The sequence below is a fragment of the Toxorhynchites rutilus genome, chromosome 1 (assembly GCF_029784135.1).
Source record: "Toxorhynchites rutilus septentrionalis strain SRP chromosome 1, ASM2978413v1, whole genome shotgun sequence".
NCBI lineage: Eukaryota > Metazoa > Arthropoda > Insecta > Diptera > Culicidae > Toxorhynchites > Toxorhynchites rutilus.
Window position 1 is genome coordinate 45234155 of NC_073744.1, and position 18920 is coordinate 45253074.

The 18920-nt window shown below is 34.8% G+C and overlaps 3 protein-coding genes across 3 annotated transcripts in view; 1 reads left to right on the forward strand and 2 right to left on the reverse strand.

The window, feature by feature from the left end:
* The window catches only part of LOC129762844 (uncharacterized), a 30560-nt gene extending 21623 nt beyond the window's left edge, over nucleotides 1-8937 (reverse strand). The window contains exons 1-2 of the mRNA XM_055761408.1: nucleotides 8801-8937; nucleotides 6767-6979 (exon numbers count right to left, since the gene is read on the reverse strand). Of these exons, the coding sequence (XP_055617383.1) occupies nucleotides 6767-6836 (70 nt within the window). The 5' untranslated portion in view covers nucleotides 6837-6979; nucleotides 8801-8937. The remainder of the gene's footprint in view (nucleotides 1-6766; nucleotides 6980-8800) is intronic.
* Nucleotides 1634-3912, forward strand: LOC129762846 (uncharacterized). Its single transcript, XM_055761412.1, has 2 exons — nucleotides 1634-1814; nucleotides 1880-3912. The coding sequence occupies exons 1-2, from the start codon at nucleotides 1688-1690 to the stop codon at nucleotides 2068-2070; spliced, it is 318 nt and encodes a 105-aa protein (XP_055617387.1). The 5' UTR covers nucleotides 1634-1687; the 3' UTR covers nucleotides 2071-3912.
* Nucleotides 7682-18727, reverse strand: LOC129762845 (uncharacterized). Its single transcript, XM_055761410.1, has 4 exons — nucleotides 18647-18727; nucleotides 15011-15143; nucleotides 14776-14936; nucleotides 7682-9247 (listed from the first exon to the last, which is right to left on the reverse strand). Exons 2-4 carry the CDS (start codon nucleotides 15141-15143, stop codon nucleotides 9176-9178), a joined length of 366 nt encoding a protein of 121 aa, XP_055617385.1. The 5' UTR covers nucleotides 18647-18727; the 3' UTR covers nucleotides 7682-9175.
* Nucleotides 18728-18920: the final 193 nt, after the last annotated feature.

An 18920-nucleotide genomic window follows, 5' to 3' on the forward strand; every position in this document is an offset into this window, starting at 1 on the left:
GAAAAAACTATTTTACAAAAAAGCACCACAAATGACCAGAACCGAAACCCATCATGCGAGATATCTAACGTCTTGGTTTGTCAAAACTTGCTCATTGGTGAGCATTTCAAGGGTTTTTGGCCACATTAGGATGACCCGAATGGTCTCCGGATGACCTGCAGATCAATTTTTAAATCGAGTTATGGAAAGACATGACCACACCTTTAGGTGGATTCAATCAGGTTTTTGTATCCTCAACCCCATGAACTATCATTTAAATGACCGTAGGTGAAGAAATAATTGATTTTCTATACATATTTGTGCATATTACACTAGAAAGTCCTGAAAAACATAGATTGATCAATTTCACCCCGGAGCTTTTGAAATTTTCCGCCTAAAATTTTCCAAATTAACGCTAATGGATTTTTTTGAACAAGCTTTCCATAACATTTTGTGGCCTTAGCACCAGGAATGATTTTAAAAATAATTGGATATTAGTCTAACTAAACTAATTGTAAATATTAACATTTTTCTGAAAATAGTGATCAATTTGCCCCCGGTTTACGGTACACCCATACCTCGCTATACGGCCGCTCTTTATACGGCATTTCGCTATTACGGCCCTCTTCAATTAAGACACGTTTTCGATTTACGGCCTAAAATGTTTCGCTATAAAGGTATGAAATCGGGTTTTACAAAAAAAAAAATGTTGATGTCAAATGACTTCAAATTGTATGAAAAAATTTTTTTTTTGTCGAGAATTGACTATGAGAAAAACTTGTACTTGTGTGATTTGTGATTGTGTGATTGAGCAGATATTTGGCATAGTGTAGTTTTTCGGGAGAATCAACATTTTTAAGAAAGTCCTGTTTGAAAATTCGAAGGTCATTTTTGCCCATACACTCTAATGTATTCATCCTTTGATCTTTGACATATATTTAATGTAACATGAAGTTGTTCCATGTTATTATTTTATGTACAAAAGTATGTACTTTTTATGTACGTATTTTTGATTTAAATGACTAAAATGCATTTTACAAAGACAAATTTGGAACCGATCTGATTGAATTCGTATGAATTTGTATTATAATAATTGATTCCCTATTCGGCTTTTCGCTTTGCGGCCAAGTTTTTTGGAACGTATCTAGGCCGTAAAGCGAGGTATGGGTGTATATAGAAACGATACAAGATCATTTCCAAGCAATGAAGTAGCTAGTAAACGAAAAAGCGATTAGCATATTTTACTATAAATCCACGTCTATAAAGCGAATGTAGGAATATCAACCTGCACGCATAATATTTCTTTGTGTCATCCCCGGTTCTTTCATGAGTCAACGGTGGACTTCGAACTGCTTCTCGGCGATAAAACCTTAAGCCCATCCACTCATTCGAAAAAAACAAGTATTCACATACATGTAGTTGCATAATGCAACAATCGATAAACTGATGTACGCATGGACACCCACCTTCTATTAGTGTCTAATCGGGAAAGTAAATTACAATCTGTAGACTCAAACTTTTGTCAGTATACGTGGACAAAATTGCATTCATATGAACTGAACGAGACTGTAGATAAGATGATTATCAGCACAGAGGAACCAATATCATCGAAGAGCATAATCCAGAATTGGCGCTATAAATAGGATCCAAAAAGTACCAATCGACATCAGTTCAGTTGTTACAATCGGCAACGAAACCCTGTTCGAACATGTCTCTAGATCTGGTTGTGGAAAAAATTAAGGCTCGTGTAGCCGCTGTAGACCCTAACGGGCCACGCAAGGTTTTGGGCGTTTTCCAGCTGAATGTGAACATTGAAGGTAGCATTGAACAACTGAGTAAGTGTCTATGGGTTTGCACACATTCACAATTTTTCGAGCATTAAAATTATTTCAAATTTCAGCTGTCGATCTGAAGCAACTGAAAGTGGAGAAGGGCCCTGCCAGTGGTGCCGATGTAACCGTTACTCTTTCCCTCGAGGATTTGCTTGCTATCCATTCACGCACATTGACAATTGAGGATGCTGTCAAACAAGGCAAGCTCCAGGTGGAAGGAGATGCTAGTCTGGCCACTAAATTGGCTGAAGTAATTTAAGCTGTTAATAAATTATTATCACATTCCATCGTTTGGTTATCATGTTCGAGTTCACTAGAACTGATGTTGATGCTTAGGGTATTATCATAATTTTTGGATATATTTGACCAAAGAGACCCTAAAGCATTCGAAATTTAGAAAATACAAGTTCATTTGACATAGGAGGTCTGTTAAAACAGTATCTCAACTTTTGAATTTCCGCAGGTTACGTATATTCGATTTTAATTTTTTGTGGCTTTATGTTGGTACTCACGTTATGTTGATAGGTTCGGCCATTTTGAATGATGAGTTAATTTAGACAGCTGCTTTACTTGCAAGTGTTTTGGTTCATCTTCGATTTTCCCTATTCTAAAACATGAATCAAAGAATACGTAACAAAATTAGCATGTTTTGAATGGTAGCCTAAAAATAAAATATCAGATAAATTTCATCTAAAATTTTGAAATGAATAAGACAAACCTGTAAGCTATATGCAAAGATTTGATCCAGCAATGCAAAATTAGGGAGCGGTTAGCGCTGCCCTACAAATAATTGGATATCTTTTGGAACTGCAGGAAACTGCACCTAAGAGGACATATTTTGCAATAATTCTGTGGAGGTTTGAGAGCGGAAGTCGGTGGATGTTTTTTAAAACGATAACTGAAATTTTATTTTTGACATTATCATCATTTTTATTTCTTTGCAAATTCAACTTCCCCGTTTCTCAAGAGTATTGTTAGAACCAAGCCACTTTTCCATTGAAATATTCTCTAATTACCTTTATAATTGCATTACATTTCAGTTGATTTGATGACACACAAGATTTGAATTTTAAAACCGAGTTGAGATCCGTTTGAAATTTCTCAAAAACCTTCGCAAACAACAATCTCGCCAGAAGTTGACAGTTCAACTGTTTATATTAGTAGTTGTGATGCTTTATCTAGCTTTCCAATACTTGTTTACATAGTTTTAGGCATACATAAACAAGTATGAGTGCATTGGACATCCGAAAAAAAATGATTTTTGTCTACGACTCAGTGCACTGTGCGTCATTAAGAATAAGTCAACTTGTTATTGCTCGGCGTTTTTTGATATTGCTCAAAATTATTGTGTGAAATTTCGTGTTGCAAGCAAAATTTTATGTGCCGAGAAGTGGAAAATTTTGCAGAATACATTTGGCGATTAAACTATGTCTAAAATACGGTTGTATGGATGGTATAAGCAATTCAAAGGTGGTTGAGAAGAGATGAACGATTTGCCACGACAAGGACCGTCCACCTATTCAACTGATGAGAACATCGACAAAATAAAGGGAATGGAGCTCGGAAATCGTTATTCAAGTATGAGAAAGTTAGGGCGCGATTTAAATATGTCTAACGAGACCGTTCGTCAGTGCCGTTCGACTAGTGCCAAATGAACTCAATTTTTCTCAAAAATTTAATGAAAAATTTTATCAAGAGGTTGAAGACATGCTTTAACAATCAAATTCTGATCTCACGTTCGTCCAACGCATAATTACTGGCGACGAAACATGGGTGTACAATAGGGTGCCAATGAATGTATAGGAAAAAATCGACCCTGGAATTTCATAAAGTTACCCTATACAAAATGTTTACCGCCTCCTTAACATCCTTAACATCCTATGCGAAATATCAGCTCAATCGGACTTAAGGGAGAGTGGCGCGAAGCGGCCAAAGTTTGAGTTTTTTATAAATCGAAAAATAACCCAAGGGGGGAGTAAAGGAAATCGGGGTTTTCGAAAAAAAAATTGATGGCAAATGTCTTAAAATTGCATGAAACGTCGAGATCTAGTATCACCTCGATAAAAAAAAAATTGTAAAAAATCGACACTCTGGGAATTAGTTTTTATTCGGAATACGAGACATAACGTATGGTTTCAAGTGCCAATAAAAATAGTTATCTAGATTTTTCATTCGGATATTGCTGCGAAATGTTGATTTGCATGATAATATACCCTATGCAAAATATTAGCTCATTCGATCTTCATTTCTCAGTGTTGCGACGCTAAAATTTGAGTTGTTTTAAAAACCGAAAAATCACCGGAAATCTGGGGTTTAAATTTTTTTTTGATGGCAAATGTCTTAGAATTGCATGACACGTCGAGTTATCTCAAAAAAAAATTGTTTGTCAAAAATCGACTTTTCAGACAAAAAAACGACTAAGCGCAAAAAAATTTTTTTTGGTATATTTTTTTTTCGAGATAGCATCAAATCTCGACGAGTAATTTAAGACTTTAAGACATTTGACATCAACCATTTTTTGACGTAGGACTACGTCTTACATTAAGGGTGCCAAATCAGAAAACAGGTCACGTTTATATGAAATAAAGTTAACCTTAATAACTATTTTTGCTACGAACGGATTTGCCTACCAATCGAATCGAAAATTTTCTAAGATTTGTTTGATATGCTATACATTACAATCCCATAGTCTGTATATGGTTTAAATTCATGAAAATTGGAAGCATTCCTATTCCCCCATACATTTGTTCTCTCCATTTGTGTGCTTTTCCGAACAGAGCTGTCAATAACGAGCAACTTATGCGGCTGCATAGAATAGAAACAACGAAGGCGAATAACGAAAAGAGAATATTTGGGAAGTTAACTGCACCTTATATAGTGAGTAAAACTGTGTTTTCCCTCGAGCTGTGAACGCTAGCGAATATTCCACATGAAGTGTGTTTCGATGTTTCATTTTTATCGCTGCAATTGTGTGCATCTGTTAGACGCGTATTTGATGCTTGTTGAATGGCGATGCACCGAAGATGTCTCTCATATTAAATATTACCAATTGGTGTATTGTTCTCGCAAAGGCAAGAAAAAATCGTTGCTTCTCGAAATGATTCTATAAAACCACGCCAGCCATTGAAACTTTTCAGGGTCCCCGAAATTTTTTCTAAAGAGTTATTTATGGAATTTCGACGTATTCGCAAATAATATCCGAAATGATAAACCAACAAATTTAAAAAAAAGATTACGTAATCCTACGTCCTAAGCGTTCGTGTCTCGGATACAACCCCTCGATTTTTTTAAAACCCCGATTTTCGGTGATCTCCCGTTTAAAAAAAAACTCAAATTTCAACGTTTGTGACACTAATAAATAAAGTTTGAATGAGCTAATATTTTGCATATGGTATATTATCGTGCAAATCAATATTTCGCACCAAGTTCCGGATGAAAAATCAAAATAGCTATTTTCATCGGTACCCAAAACCATACGTTTCGCCTCGTATTCCGAAAAAAAAGTCCCAGAGTGTCAGTTTTTGACAAATTTCTTTTTCGAGATGACACTAGATCTCGAAATTTCATGAAATTTTAAGACATTTGACATCAACAAAAAAATTTCGAAAACCCTTGGGTGATTTTTCGATTTTAAAGAAAACTCAAACTTTGACCCCTTCGCGCTACTCTCCTCTAAGTCCGATTGAGCTGATATTTGGCATAGGGTGTTTTTTCGAGGTGATGAACATTTTTATGGGGTAACTTTTTGAATTTAGAGATGACCATTTTCATTGGCACCCTAGTGTACGAGTATGGCATGCAAACGAGTCAACAATCATCAGCATGGACCGCTGCAAACGAGACGAAACCGAAAAAAAACACGTAAAAGTCGATCAAAAGTGAAAGTAATGTTGATTGTTTTCTCAGATATACGTGTTTTTGTCCATTAAAAATTCCTCCCGGAGGGTCAAACAATCAATAAAGGTTTAGGAGATTAAATTTCTTTGCAAGCGGCCATATTTGTGGAAGGATAACACTTGGATTTTGCACCACGATAATGCATAAACTAATCAATCGATCGATCTCAACCATACTCTCAAGATGTGGCCCCGTGTGACCTTTTCCTATTTCCGAAACTACCGAAATTACCGCTTCTTGGGACCTATTTTGACAGCATTGACGACATAAAAACGGATTCGCTGCGTGAACTTTGTATCGATTTGTAGCTGTCTTGACGCAAGGTCCTTAACGAAGAATGGTAAGATGAGAAGGTTCATATAAACATGTTCATAATTACATAAGTTTATCCAAATATTATTATTGCCCTTATATTAACTATTCAGTGCAATTTTATCAAAATTTGAAAGAGAAATTAAAGAAGGAATGTGTTTTTCAATAATTTTTCTGATTTGATTATTAAAAATCCATAATTACCTTTGATTTATCATTTATCCCCCCATTATTTGTCAATTTTACCTGCTTTTCGTTCTCTGATCTATCATTTTGACACTTCCATTTGAGAGATTTAAAATTGCGAAAAAATTGCGGCAAGATATAAATTTGTTTTGAAAGAACGAATTGTGGGAAATGAAGTGGCATTTTGTTTCAGCTTTATAATTAAAGTTCTGAGTTTGACTTTGAATGACAGATTGAAGTTGATTAATAGAACAATAAGATATCATTTGATCTATCGATTTTTGGAATTGGCTCAATGGTTGAAAAGTTATGAATTTTTTTGAAAGAATCATCAGTTTTATGTGTTTTTTTTTATTCTTAACTTTCAAATCATTGAGCTTATTTGAAGGATTGACATATCAAATGGAATCTTATCTTTCTATGAATCCACAAACATGCCTAGTAGTAACTTAAAAAACATAACTAAAAACGACAAAAAGCGTCTTCGATTGTAGGATATGTAATGATAAAAAAATATTATATGATAAAATATAATTATATATGAAAAATAATACACTTACGATGATGATATCCGAAAACATATTTGAAAAAAATATAAATATACATACAGTACAGTTCGCTTATCCGCATTTTTTTTAGTTGGAGTGCTTTTTAATTGGCGGATCGTTAGTTTGAGTGGAGCACGCACCAATCAAAAAGCAATCATCCTTCGTATGTCAGTTTTACTCTGTTGTTTCAATGTCATTTTTATTGAAGGGTTTTTGAATGTTAAACTGAAAAATAAAAGCACAATATAAAATGTTTTAGTTTTGCAGTTTGTTTGACAAATGTGAATCATATCACATACAATATTCAAGAAGTTAATCGGTGAGAGTTCATTCAAGTTAGTTTTCTCACGGCATACGCTTGGTGGAATCGCGTGACATACGTGACAATTGTCATCTCACCTCACACGCCGCGTAGAATCAGGCCGTATATTTTGCATAGGGTGTTTTTTCGAGGTGGTGAACAATTTTATGGGGTAACCTTTTGAAATTTGAGATGACCATTTTCATTGGTCCTAATAGGTATCGTACACAGTGATGCAATTTTGTACGGTGGAGGCACCGTGTCGATTTCATCGTTAATACCTCTTTGCCGGCTGAGGGAAGTAGTATGACACACTTTGGAAAGATAAAAGGCGTATATTGGGCCTGATCACGAACGTCACTTCACAGTGAAAACTGAATGATTTGCATGCAAGGTTATATGCACTTCATTTCGTTTTTTCGAACTAATTTAGATGATCGACACATCAATTTGAAGCCAATGAGCTAGTTTTTTATCATGATATATTATTGAATATTGAACTCACGAAAACTGGATTTAATTTCAGTAATTATTGATTGTAGTCGTTTTTTGTTGTTTTATTGGACAAGAGGGCGCTATAAATTGGATTTTTACGGAGTGTGTTCGAAACAGAAATAAAAATGAAATTTATTCAGAAAACATATTTTTATGTTGCATTTTAAGCGTACATACATTATTCATTCGTAATTTGATCAATTAAATTTTTGCGTTTATCATGATGATACGTGTTTATCATGATAATGCTAACATCAATGAAAATATATACAGTAATTTACATTTAATGCGACATGTCGAGACACTACGTGTTTTCTACTCAGTTTATAATTGTTATGTTGTTGAACTATCCGGACAGTTCTTATTTTTACCAAGTTACCTATTACCTATGTTTTGGTGGAGCAGTAGAGGTGGGTTCACTTTAAAGAACGGTTCTTCACTCAAGTTATTTGGTTCTTTCGAACGGTTCACACGCTCTTTCGTACAACGAAAGGAAATGTCAAAGCAAGTGTGAAAAATAAGTGTGCTATGTTATGTAGGACAGTTAAATTTAAATTTTTCTGCTTACAACGGTCTTTTCCTGGTAAAGTATTGGGTTGTGGAATAAGTTCGTAGCGTTTTTACATCTATTTTATTTTACAACGATTTGTTTGCTGTTTGGCAAAGGGTAAGCATTCATTCGATAGAGCTCTTTCTGCTCTACAATTGTTAATTGTATTTTTGAGTTGTTTAATATCCAGAAGGCTCCAGGATATCAACATTTTCGACACCTGCTATTCCTTGCTTTTCATCGAGGTCAAAAAGCTGCCGAAGCAGTCCGTGTATGCGACGTGTATGGAGAAGGTCTACAGCACGGTAACAATTTGCAAAGTTCAAAAATGACGAGTTTGACACGCTCCTTCTGAATTCGATGAACGTTTCGAATCACTTTTGAAGGAGAACGGACGCCAAACCAGTCGTGAATTGGCGGAAAAAAATGAACTGCGGCGAATATATATATTTGATTAACTCATTGATATAATTATTGTTTTTTGTTTAAATAAAAGCTACGCTCAAATTACTGAAATATTCATCATTTTACCCTCAACTTAGAAATAGGAAGATAAAATTTCATTTGATAAACAATTCAACAATCCAATTTGAAAACCAACGTATCCTCAAATGTTGCTAGCTATTATTTGTTTTATTTTGTTTTATTTTGAAAAAAAACAATACCGAAAACTTTTGTTTTGTCTATCGTTTGTTATCACCTTGCTGCACTGTTCATCCATCATTCGTTGGTTCTCCTTCCACTTGTAAACTGATCATCGTACACAGTTTGTTCAGAACTGTATACACAGTTCATATAAACTGCTGCCCAGTAAGATAGAACGACCATTTGTTCACTCTTTTTGGTGAACGAGTTCTTTTGAACAGCTCATGAACGGTTTGTCCATCTTTAGAAAGGAGTTGTCGACCTCGATAAAGAAAATGTTCTTCGGATCACTAGTTTTTTTCGACTAGTGTGTTTCAATTACTAAACTAAAGTGACTAAAGCGAAAGTTCATAATGAATGCGTTATCGATTATTTTGGGAAGTTTTACTGGATATAATTATGTGCTGGATTAATTTTGATGTGCTTTTTTTTATTTCTGGGTCCGAAACTTCTCGTCTAATTTTATGAAAATCTCCTTCTCTCCTGTGATCTTTGCGCTGCCCTGTAAATATTATATATAAGAGAAAAATAGATTAACACGTTGGCTGCCACGTCTGACAGTATAACATATGATAATAAAGGTAAATAATATAAGCATATAAGCAAGCTTCCACAACGATAAGGAACGATGGCTCTAATACGTTTGAAAATTTTCATAGAGTCGCTATAAAACGGTGACACTCAACGTGTTAAATAATGTATACATAGGTTATAATGACTTTATGATATAATATATTAGAATTCAAATTGTAGCCGCGTATATTTAATTTATGTAAAAGTAAAAGCGGACTTTAGTAGCATGTTGTCCGGAAAATAAGACGCGGCGTGTATCCTGTTTATGTGTTCGTTCAAAAGAAGTTTTATATAACGAATTTCATGCCAACTCGTCTTAGGAGTTGGCTGCACCATCTCAGATAGCATTGAAACGTTGTGGGTGTAAAGACATAGGTCATTTAAGCAACTTTGCATACTTGAAATATTCGAAAAATAATTTGACTACTTTTCGGAAAAGGCAAATTTTATTTCTTAATTTTTTACAAAACTTTATGACTTAAAAACTATGATACCTACAAAATTTTGGTCAAAAGATGAAATATAGGAAATTGTTTAAATTTTATACGAAAAAAGTGCCAAAAATTTTTTGGAAAAAAAATCGCTGACAAAAAAGTTATTTAAAAATTTAAAATTCATTTTTCACAAAACCGTTTTTTTTTAAATTCCCAAATATATATATATATATATATATATATATATATATATATATATATATATATATATATGACAAATATACAAATATACTAGCTGACCAGGTAATCGTTGTTCTGCCAAACAAATTATTTCTAGTGAATATTTAGGGTGTTCAATAAAACACACTAATGTATTGTAAGTGTGTTTGAATATTTTAACGATCTTTAAAATAAATCGAATGTGACCGATAAAAAAACGAATTAAATGATTTGAACGAAAGGTTATATGATGTTTCTTGGTGTATTTCATTTACGTAACTGACATGTTTGATCTCTTAAAAGTTAAACGTCAACTGAAAAAAGTAATATAAGTTTGTCGTAAAGTAGAAAAAATGAAATATAAAAAATCAATATTTATTGCTGTCTCCTTGTTAGAAAATACGTGCATGTGATTTTCAACATGGCTTAGTTTATAACAGCTTGGTCTCGTTCATAAATTGGAAAACGTTCAAATTAATCGGCCTGTTTGGAATCGCGTTATTTTATCGTTGTCATTTAATCGAGGAGTATTCACATCGGTAATCTAAGTTTGAAACACAGCCATATTGCTTCCTTTATTCATGGATGTTTTTATTACTCTTCACCGATTTGTAGAACTCAATATTCATATATGCATATGAGTGATCGGATTTTACAATTTGATCGAAATCGACTTTTACACTCTTAAATTCGTTCGCCTTGTCGCGAAACAATGGTCAGAATAAGTTGTATTCAACAGAATACAACCAACAATATGTGGGGACGAATACGATCGAACTTCATTTTGTGTTTGAACACACGCGCAATGTCATGACAATGCATTGCGCTTTGGCCTGGCTATAACTAAAGCTGTGTCGGCGTTGCTCATGATAGTGTCTCGCAAGTGAATGTATTATTCCTCGCACCGCTTTTGTTGATTGTGTAGTAAGAATTGCAGTCGTTCAATCACTACCTTCGCGTATATGTCGACCATAAATTGTTGGCACAGCTTACGGAGTTCGAGTTGAGCAGCGATGGAAGACAGACGCGCGCGTTTGCGCTCTGAGCATTTCTTCACAATTTTAATACGTTTCAAAAAGTGTTCAGTCTATCGGGAAAACAATTTGAAATTTGAAACGAAGTGTTAGTGCAATGTAATGAAATTCTCTGTACGAATGAAGTGATTAATTAGCCCATCCACTTGGCGGAGCCCGTTTGATTTTCGCGAAACGCTTAACACGCAAAGACATGTTTTCTCTCCATCCGCTTTGTTATAGTAGAGTGGACTTTCTCTACGCGGCTGTGTTTGTGTATGTGGGAAATAAAAAATGCTGTCATGCTTCAAGTTTCAGTGTTTGTGATTTATTGATGAAATAATATAACCAAAGTGATGCAGAAGATCCAGTGGCTGCCAGAAATTCAATATTTTATTATTGCAGTGATTTTATCACCATGATTAGGTGTATCGTAATTGTGTACCAGCCTAATAGATGAACCAAAATATTTTGCTATGTTTACTTTTCTTTTCATTCTCTAAAAATCGAACTTATAATTTATTATTTTACAACACACTTACAACAAGTAATTTGGTTTAAAAGCGTATAGTGTACGGAGAAGTTTCCTTTTATTTAGCTATTTTATTACCCTCATTATTTCTATGACAATTCAATTGGATTTATGTATCATTAATAATCTTCGGCGTCGCGAATACAAATACGATACAGTATTGGCGTTAGGCACAGAACAAGTCTCCGATTCGAATCATAATAGAGAAGTTCTTTCAGTTACCTTCTTAGGTAGTGATTTTAGTATTCAATAGAGTATTACGTGTGAAAAGTCCCACAATTTATACCCGATTCGAACTGTCTCTCGGAGTCTGTTTGGTTACCTTCTCAGGTAGCAATTTCATAACCGCCGGCGTCGTGATTTGACATTAAAATAGAGTACTTGACGTGAAAAGTCAAAGTATGTATGACCGATGCGATTTATTCTAGAAGATCTTTCGGTTACCTTGTTAGGCAACTGAATAAAAATCTCCTGCGTCACGATCAAAGATTGCAATAGAGTACTACATTTAAAGTCCGCGTTAACATAATCACATCACTTACCACAGTGAATCCTGATTCTTACCTTCCCCACTAACAACTATCCCTCCCATGATAAACGCTAGGGAACCACGCTATAGAGGCGACCCTTCTGGTTTTCGGACGGCGAATATCATACTAACATTCCTTCCCCTCCCCTGGTGACTGTAAGGACGTGGCCGGCGTCGTTATTGACCATTTAAAGCTCGAATCACCGAAAATTGCACAACGAGAATGATTTGCTAGTCCCAAGCGTCATTCTGTGTGTTCTTTGTGCAATTTGGTTGGTTCAGGTCAATCACGGAGAGCAACTACGAGTTGTACAGTCCACCCAAGCTCAAGCTCAAGCTCATAAATTGTTGGCACAGCTTACGATATCTTGAATTGGCGTTTCTTGACCATGTGAAATCACCATATGATAAACATAAAAATCCTTCGAGTGCGCCCTCTGTTTGTTTCGTCGCATGTTCATAAATATTAAATCAAAATGAGAAATGATGTTCATAATGAATTAAGTATCTGTGACGGGGTCTCGTTGGTCTAATGTTTATGCAAGAGATTTTTCGTTAAAGAAACCCTTCTGACTTGCACTGTAGTCACGCGTATTCTTGAGCTTGCCACTCCATAATACATTCAAGGCGTATTGTTCGTCATAGAAATCTCAACTATTTACTAATAAAAATGATGCAAGTAGTACTACGTTGAGCAGGCAAACCTTGGGAACGTTAGTGCCATTGAAGAAGAACATAGCGAGGGTCGTTTGAACGGTGTATGTCAACGATGAATTCCAGATTATTGTTTTTTCTTCGCATTAAATTTCTCGTGTCACCGTGCTATCATGATTTCAGCGGCGCTTGTGCTTTGGATGTACACACGTGCTCTCCAGCTGATGTTTTATCAGGGTTGATGGCAATAACGTGATTGTCATTTTGTAATCCGAGCAAATGTGATTTGAAGAATTTCGATAACTCATTGTGCTCATTCAAAAAGGCTTCCAGCTCGTCGGAGATGCTCCCTGCTTTAGATGAATTGATGTTACTTGTGTATTTGTAGATGGATGTTCAATGAAGCGGGCGTTACGCCATCAGTCATTGAACAACTCAAATAAATTCGTTCTGGTGAAAAAACGAACAACGGTTAAATTATTAGAATATTTTTGACACAAAAATAATAAAATCGCAATTAAAAATAGGGAATCGGGGTCAAAATTTAAGGTTATATGTATGGTATGAAGTCAAATTTTTGAAAAAATATCCAGAACTTTTTTTCTGCATAGAGCCACCCTATTCGATATTAAATGTATGATTATCGGTATCCTACCGGTATCATATATAGTTTACAACCTATTCTCATACCTACCAAGTATTTTGAGTATAATTTCATCAAAATCGGTCGAGCCGTTTCGGAGGAGTTCGGTAACAAACACCGTGACACGAGATTTTTATATATATAGAAGATAAACTTTTTCCCTGTAAAAGTGCCCATCTTCCGATGTATGGACGACTTGTTGGAAATTGTAAGGGCTATTCATATATATATTTTTGGGAATTTTAAAAAATACGTTTTTAAGAAAAATAAATTTTAATTTTTAAAATAACTTTTTTGTCAGCGAAATTTTTTTCCAAAAATGTTTTGGTTTTTTTTGTGAAAATTTAAACAATTTCCTATATTTGATATTTTGACATGTACTTTGTAGGTATCATTATAAATTTTTGTAAAAAATTGAGAAAAAAAAATTTGGCTTTTTCCAAAAAATAGTCTAATTATTTTTCGAATATTTCAAGTATGCAAAGTTGCTTAAATGACCCATGTCTTTACCTCCACAACGTTTCACTGCAATCTGAAATGATGCTGCCAACGGCCAGTCGAGTTGGCATGAAATTCGTCATATGTTGGATTGCATGTAATCTGTTGATACGAAGAGAAGACGTCACGGTCTGCTCCGCTCCGTATGGGATTTTCCCTCTCTAAAAACACGTATTATCCCTCGTAGTTGATTGCAGATGAGATGTGGAAGTGTTGGTGAAGGAACTTCGGTCATTTTTGCATGCATGACCAAACGGATAAAGGAGACTACGCCGCTGCCTCCTGAATATTAGGTTCTTATTTGGGACAACCTTAGCCATAGCGAGTGGTTAAGGGGATAAATACAAGAAGTAGTCTAAGGCAAGAAGCAAGAAGCAAGAAGTAGTCGAGGCGAGTAAGCAAGTTGACAAGGATTGAAGTCATGTCGCAGAATGTAGAATGCAGACTAGGTTTGTAGGCCATACAAGGTTTACAGGTCGGGGAATTGTTAAAAACCGTCATCTATGAGGCTTGATAATAAAACTCCCGATATATTGAGAGACGGAGAAGTTTATTTATTCTAACTTTGTATGTTCCAATCTAGTCCTACACTTCTGGAAGATGTGATGGAATGAAAGAAAGGTTAATGCATAAAAATAATCTACTAACTTAATTTTTTCCTAAGCTCAATAATTCATGCAGTTAAATCCAGCCGATATATTTTCTTGTATAAAAATTAGGCTTACGTCGACACCTGATCTTAAGCAACATTATTAGAATTCAGTGTACGTGAAAGGTGAAGAAAAATAATCAGTGCATTTCAGTGGCGCTTATTTCGTGAAAATTGTGTTGATAAGACAACATACGTGTGTGAAATTTGATTCCACGAGTGATACGCTTTCGAACATGCTGTAGCTTAACAACAAATATAATCCAGTGTGATAATTAAAATTTACCTGTTCGATAATAGCTGCAAACGTTGTTTGCTTCGTAATCACCGAATAGAAGTCGTTATCATCAATCGTTAAACTGCCGTCAATGCGTTCAGTTGGATATTCGTCGTTACTCATTGCTCCCAATTCAATTTCAGCAATTTTCAACTTATCGAAATCAAGAACTGGTGAACACATGATTAGTGAGTTAGTATTGATCCAAAAAATAGTCAATAGCAATAGACACTCAATGACTCACCAACACTCTTTGCGAGCTCTTCGTTCTTGAGCAGATGAACGAACAAAATAATCTTGAATGATCGCTTACCGCGATCGACAAGAGCAAGACGTTCATTCATTTTGTCCCATATCAGATCGGATTTCAAAGCCATCTGAAAAAGTTGAGTGATTTACTACTTCTGTGATTTCCAAGGGATTTTTCGATTTTTTTCTAGTTTACAATACAAAGTATAGTTATAGTAAAATCGCCAAAAAAAAATTTAAATTATTACTTCAATTTTAAACATATTTATTGACGATCAGTAGAAGACTGCGAAATTGTTCGTGCTTTCTTAAATTTCGAACGTCAAATATTGGATGACTTCGTGTGTTCCTATACCAAAAATTAAAAAAATACAGGATGATTGAGTTGAAATGTTACCAATTCGAAAAGGGGCATTATCCTTAATTTTTCCATATGAAGTATGAAGCTTCTCCGCATTTGGTTCAATTCAATTTTGAGTAAGGTTTGTAAGGCTATACAGTTCATTATTTAGGTGATCATTCTAGAAAAAATAAGAATGCAAACGTCGTTCACAAAAAGAAGAAAAAGCGATACACGTACTAAGTAATGTCAATGATGAATTCTTTTGGTGAATTCCGTTTTTTCACGTTAAATTTACGTAAACGTTACGTTGAATGTGTATCACACTTAAAGTTTCCTTGCGACACACCGAATGTAATTTATTGGTTTCAAAAGGAAGCTCAATCAAACTGGCGAATCTAATTTGTTAATGTAAATATAATTTGTACATTAGCGCAAAAATAATCAAAACTCCTATTTCTTGTTAATGGTACTGAAATGCACTATACAACTTTGAAACATGATCGAAATCTAAACAAATGATTCACCTACGTGATTACATAACGGTCGCTAAAGATAAACAAACCGATAAAGAAGGATAAACAGATTATCCAGATTATCGATAACGCAGCTGCTAGCTTTCTCAGATATGAAAAAAGTGATAATGCAGTTGCCGAAATTTATTCTTGTGTAGGAAAAACATAATTTGTGAGTTTAAATTTTCCATCAATAATACATGTTTCATCTCTCACGGTTGAACACGGGCAGAACAAGTATCAAAATAAAAATGATTAGGGGTAGTGGGGGCATATTGGTCATGGGGGGCAAATGGTATCTAAGGAATTTCTCGTGAAATTTAGTTTATTCAATCTGGTATGTTGGACAAATCATCAGTTTGGACGACTGTTCACATTTTCTATGAGAGCTGAACAGATATTTTCTTTAATCTCAGCGATTAATTAGCATAGTACTCATTTTGATGTTTGGGGGCAAAGTGGTCATAGGTGAATAACGACTTACAATGTTCTGTTTACTAAAGCTGATACACCTCATCGCATTCTGCTCTTGAAGAGATTCCTTTTGTGACTTTGACCCTAGGAAAATATGCCACTCCAACTAAACCAAGCCTAATTATACGAAACGTTATGTGTTTCTTACTACGCTTTTGTATGCATGAGAAAATTTAAATTGGGACTATAGGTGAATAGGCCAAGCTTATTTCATACATGTACCTACTATATCAAATTTGATGTGAACAAATTTGGACGAAAAAAAAGCATAAATCTATCTCATTTAACTTTATATATGTAAGAGTGACCACTTTGCCCCCACTAGGTGACCACTTTAGCTCCAAGTAAAAAAAAGTTCGATTTTCACATTTTTTTCGAATAATGAAAAATGTACTATTTTGATTTTTTTAATAAAAGGCGTTTGCTATCTTGAACAACAATGAGTTGAACTATAATATTCTTCGAACAACGCGAATTGAAGCGGTATGTGGACGCTGAAAATGAGCATATTCCTTAAGGTGACCACTATGCCCCCACTTCCCCTATATTCAATATACACTCGACAAAAAAATTAGAGGAACAGAGCGCGAAGTCGGATATTTTAAGTGATTTTTGACATGCTGTATCTTTGTGAAAGATCAACGCATATCGATGGGGTGTGCATCATTTTGATGCTACAACTTTCAGGTATTAGAATATTTTTCGTACATATTTTTTTCTTGGTAAATATTGGTGTAGTGGGCAACAATAACGGGAAGAAATTTAAAATCGATTTTTCTTTGTTTTTTCAAGAATATTCTGTACTAACCCCATTTTTTGCCAACCAACTCAACAGCTATTCCAATTAACCTTATCAATCAGCTTTTATTTGGTTCCAAATTTTTAGCCTAGTGTATTCCCTAAACATCCGTGAACGTTACATATTGATACGTTCAGCCGTTTTTCTAGCCGATTTTGGAGTAAATTAGAGGAGCAATCGTATCAGAAGTACAAGATCCTACGCGACTCTCTGAACGAACGAATCGTAACTTTCGTTTTCATGCGTTTGTATGTACAAATATTGTAAGGAGTGATGATACTCACACATGTTCATACGAATACGAAATACGAAATACGAAAGTTACGAATAGTTCATTCTAAGAGTCGCTAATTTACTCCAAAATTTGAAAAATCGGCTAGAAAAAACGGCTGAACGTATCAATATGAAACGTTCACGGATGTTTAGGAAATACACTAGGCTAAAAATTTGCCTGCAAACATTCGAACTACCTGCGATATTTGCAGAACTACAGTGGATTTTGTAAAACACTATGAAAATCCTGTTTATGGCACATCGATGCAAAAATTTAAATATTTTTTTTGTCAAAGTAATAAATTATCCTTGTGCAGAATTTGTTGGAGTTTTCAAAGCTGCCTTTCGACTTGCGGTGCGATGGTGGGTTTTTTTTTGAAATTGAATTATTCATCATCAAAGACGAAGGGGTAATTTTTCATTCAAACTGAAATATCTCCGTGTGGGAAGGTCCTACAGGAACGTTCTTGGAACCAAATAAAAGCTGATGGATAAAGTTAATTGGCTGTTAAGTTAGTTGGCAAAAAATTGGGTTAGTCCAAAATATTCTTGAAAAAATAAAGAAAAAACGATTTTTCATTTCTTCTCGATATTGTTGTCCACTACACCTACACACGCCAAAAATATGTACGTAAAATATTATAATACCTGAAAGTTGTAGCTTCCAAATGGTGCACATCCCATCGACATGCGTTGATTTTTCACGAAGATACAGCATGTCAAAAATCACTTGAAATTTCCGATTTCGCATTCTGTTCCTCTAATTTTTTTGTCGAGTGCCTATTTAAGGATGGTTTCTAATCTGAACATTTGGAGAAAGCCGCTTTTTTTCTTAACATTTCTAAAGTTCAAATATTCAACAATATGCTCTAGGAGGGATGTTTCGAAATTCCCCTTGCTTACCGAACTATAACCATTTTAGTGGTGCGGTATCTTGTACGGCTTTGACGCAAAGTTTCAAACGCGTTTTTCTCGAAACTAGTTTTTTCAAGCTGGCGTATCTCAAGTTCTACTAAACCGATTTATTTCAAATTTTGTATGAAATCTCTCTATCTCTATGAATCTAAAACTCCAAAACCAAAACTTGCACCTCTACACTACAATACCCCCTTAAATTAGATGGTTTCGATAAACTCAATTCGATCTGTGTGTTCCACAATTTTGGAACATTCAAGGCGGGATTTCTAAAAATACCTTATCTCACTCTATTCATATTTCTGCTCAACTTACAGCTTCTGATTACTTCGTCTTGTAAACAATTTCTATGTCCGATACTGACGGGAATCAACTTAAATATAGCATGCTTGAAGCTCAGCAGCCAGAATTTATCGCCTCATTTCCGTCCGTTTAATTCATCTGGATGCTATCCTCTTAGTTGATCGGCGACACGACATTTGTTAATTAATTGATCCCAATTTATACGGTGCGGTGCGGTATACTGAGAGATAAAAATGTAAATTCTTACCATCTTTTTGAAACTATTGGAGATGTTCACGGTTCATTA

Bases quoted from the DNA above. Each gene is read 5' to 3' on its own strand.
- LOC129762846 (XM_055761412.1), top strand. From the start codon at position 1,688: ATGTCTCTAGATCTGGTTGTGGAAAAAATTAAGGCTCGTGTAGCCGCT. The intron at 1,815-1,879 runs GTAAGTGTCTAT...TTCAAATTTCAG, and splicing joins AGGTAGCATTGAACAACTGA to CTGTCGATCTGAAGCAACTG.
- LOC129762845 (XM_055761410.1), bottom strand. From the start codon at position 15,143: ATGGCTTTGAAATCCGATCTGATATGGGACAAAATGAATGAACGTCTT. The intron at 14,937-15,010 runs GTGAGTCATTGA...TGTGTTCACCAG, and splicing joins AGAGCTCGCAAAGAGTGTTG to TTCTTGATTTCGATAAGTTG. The intron at 9,248-14,775 runs GTAAATTTTAAT...TAATATTTACAG, and splicing joins TTGCAGCTATTATCGAACAG to GGCAGCGCAAAGATCACAGG.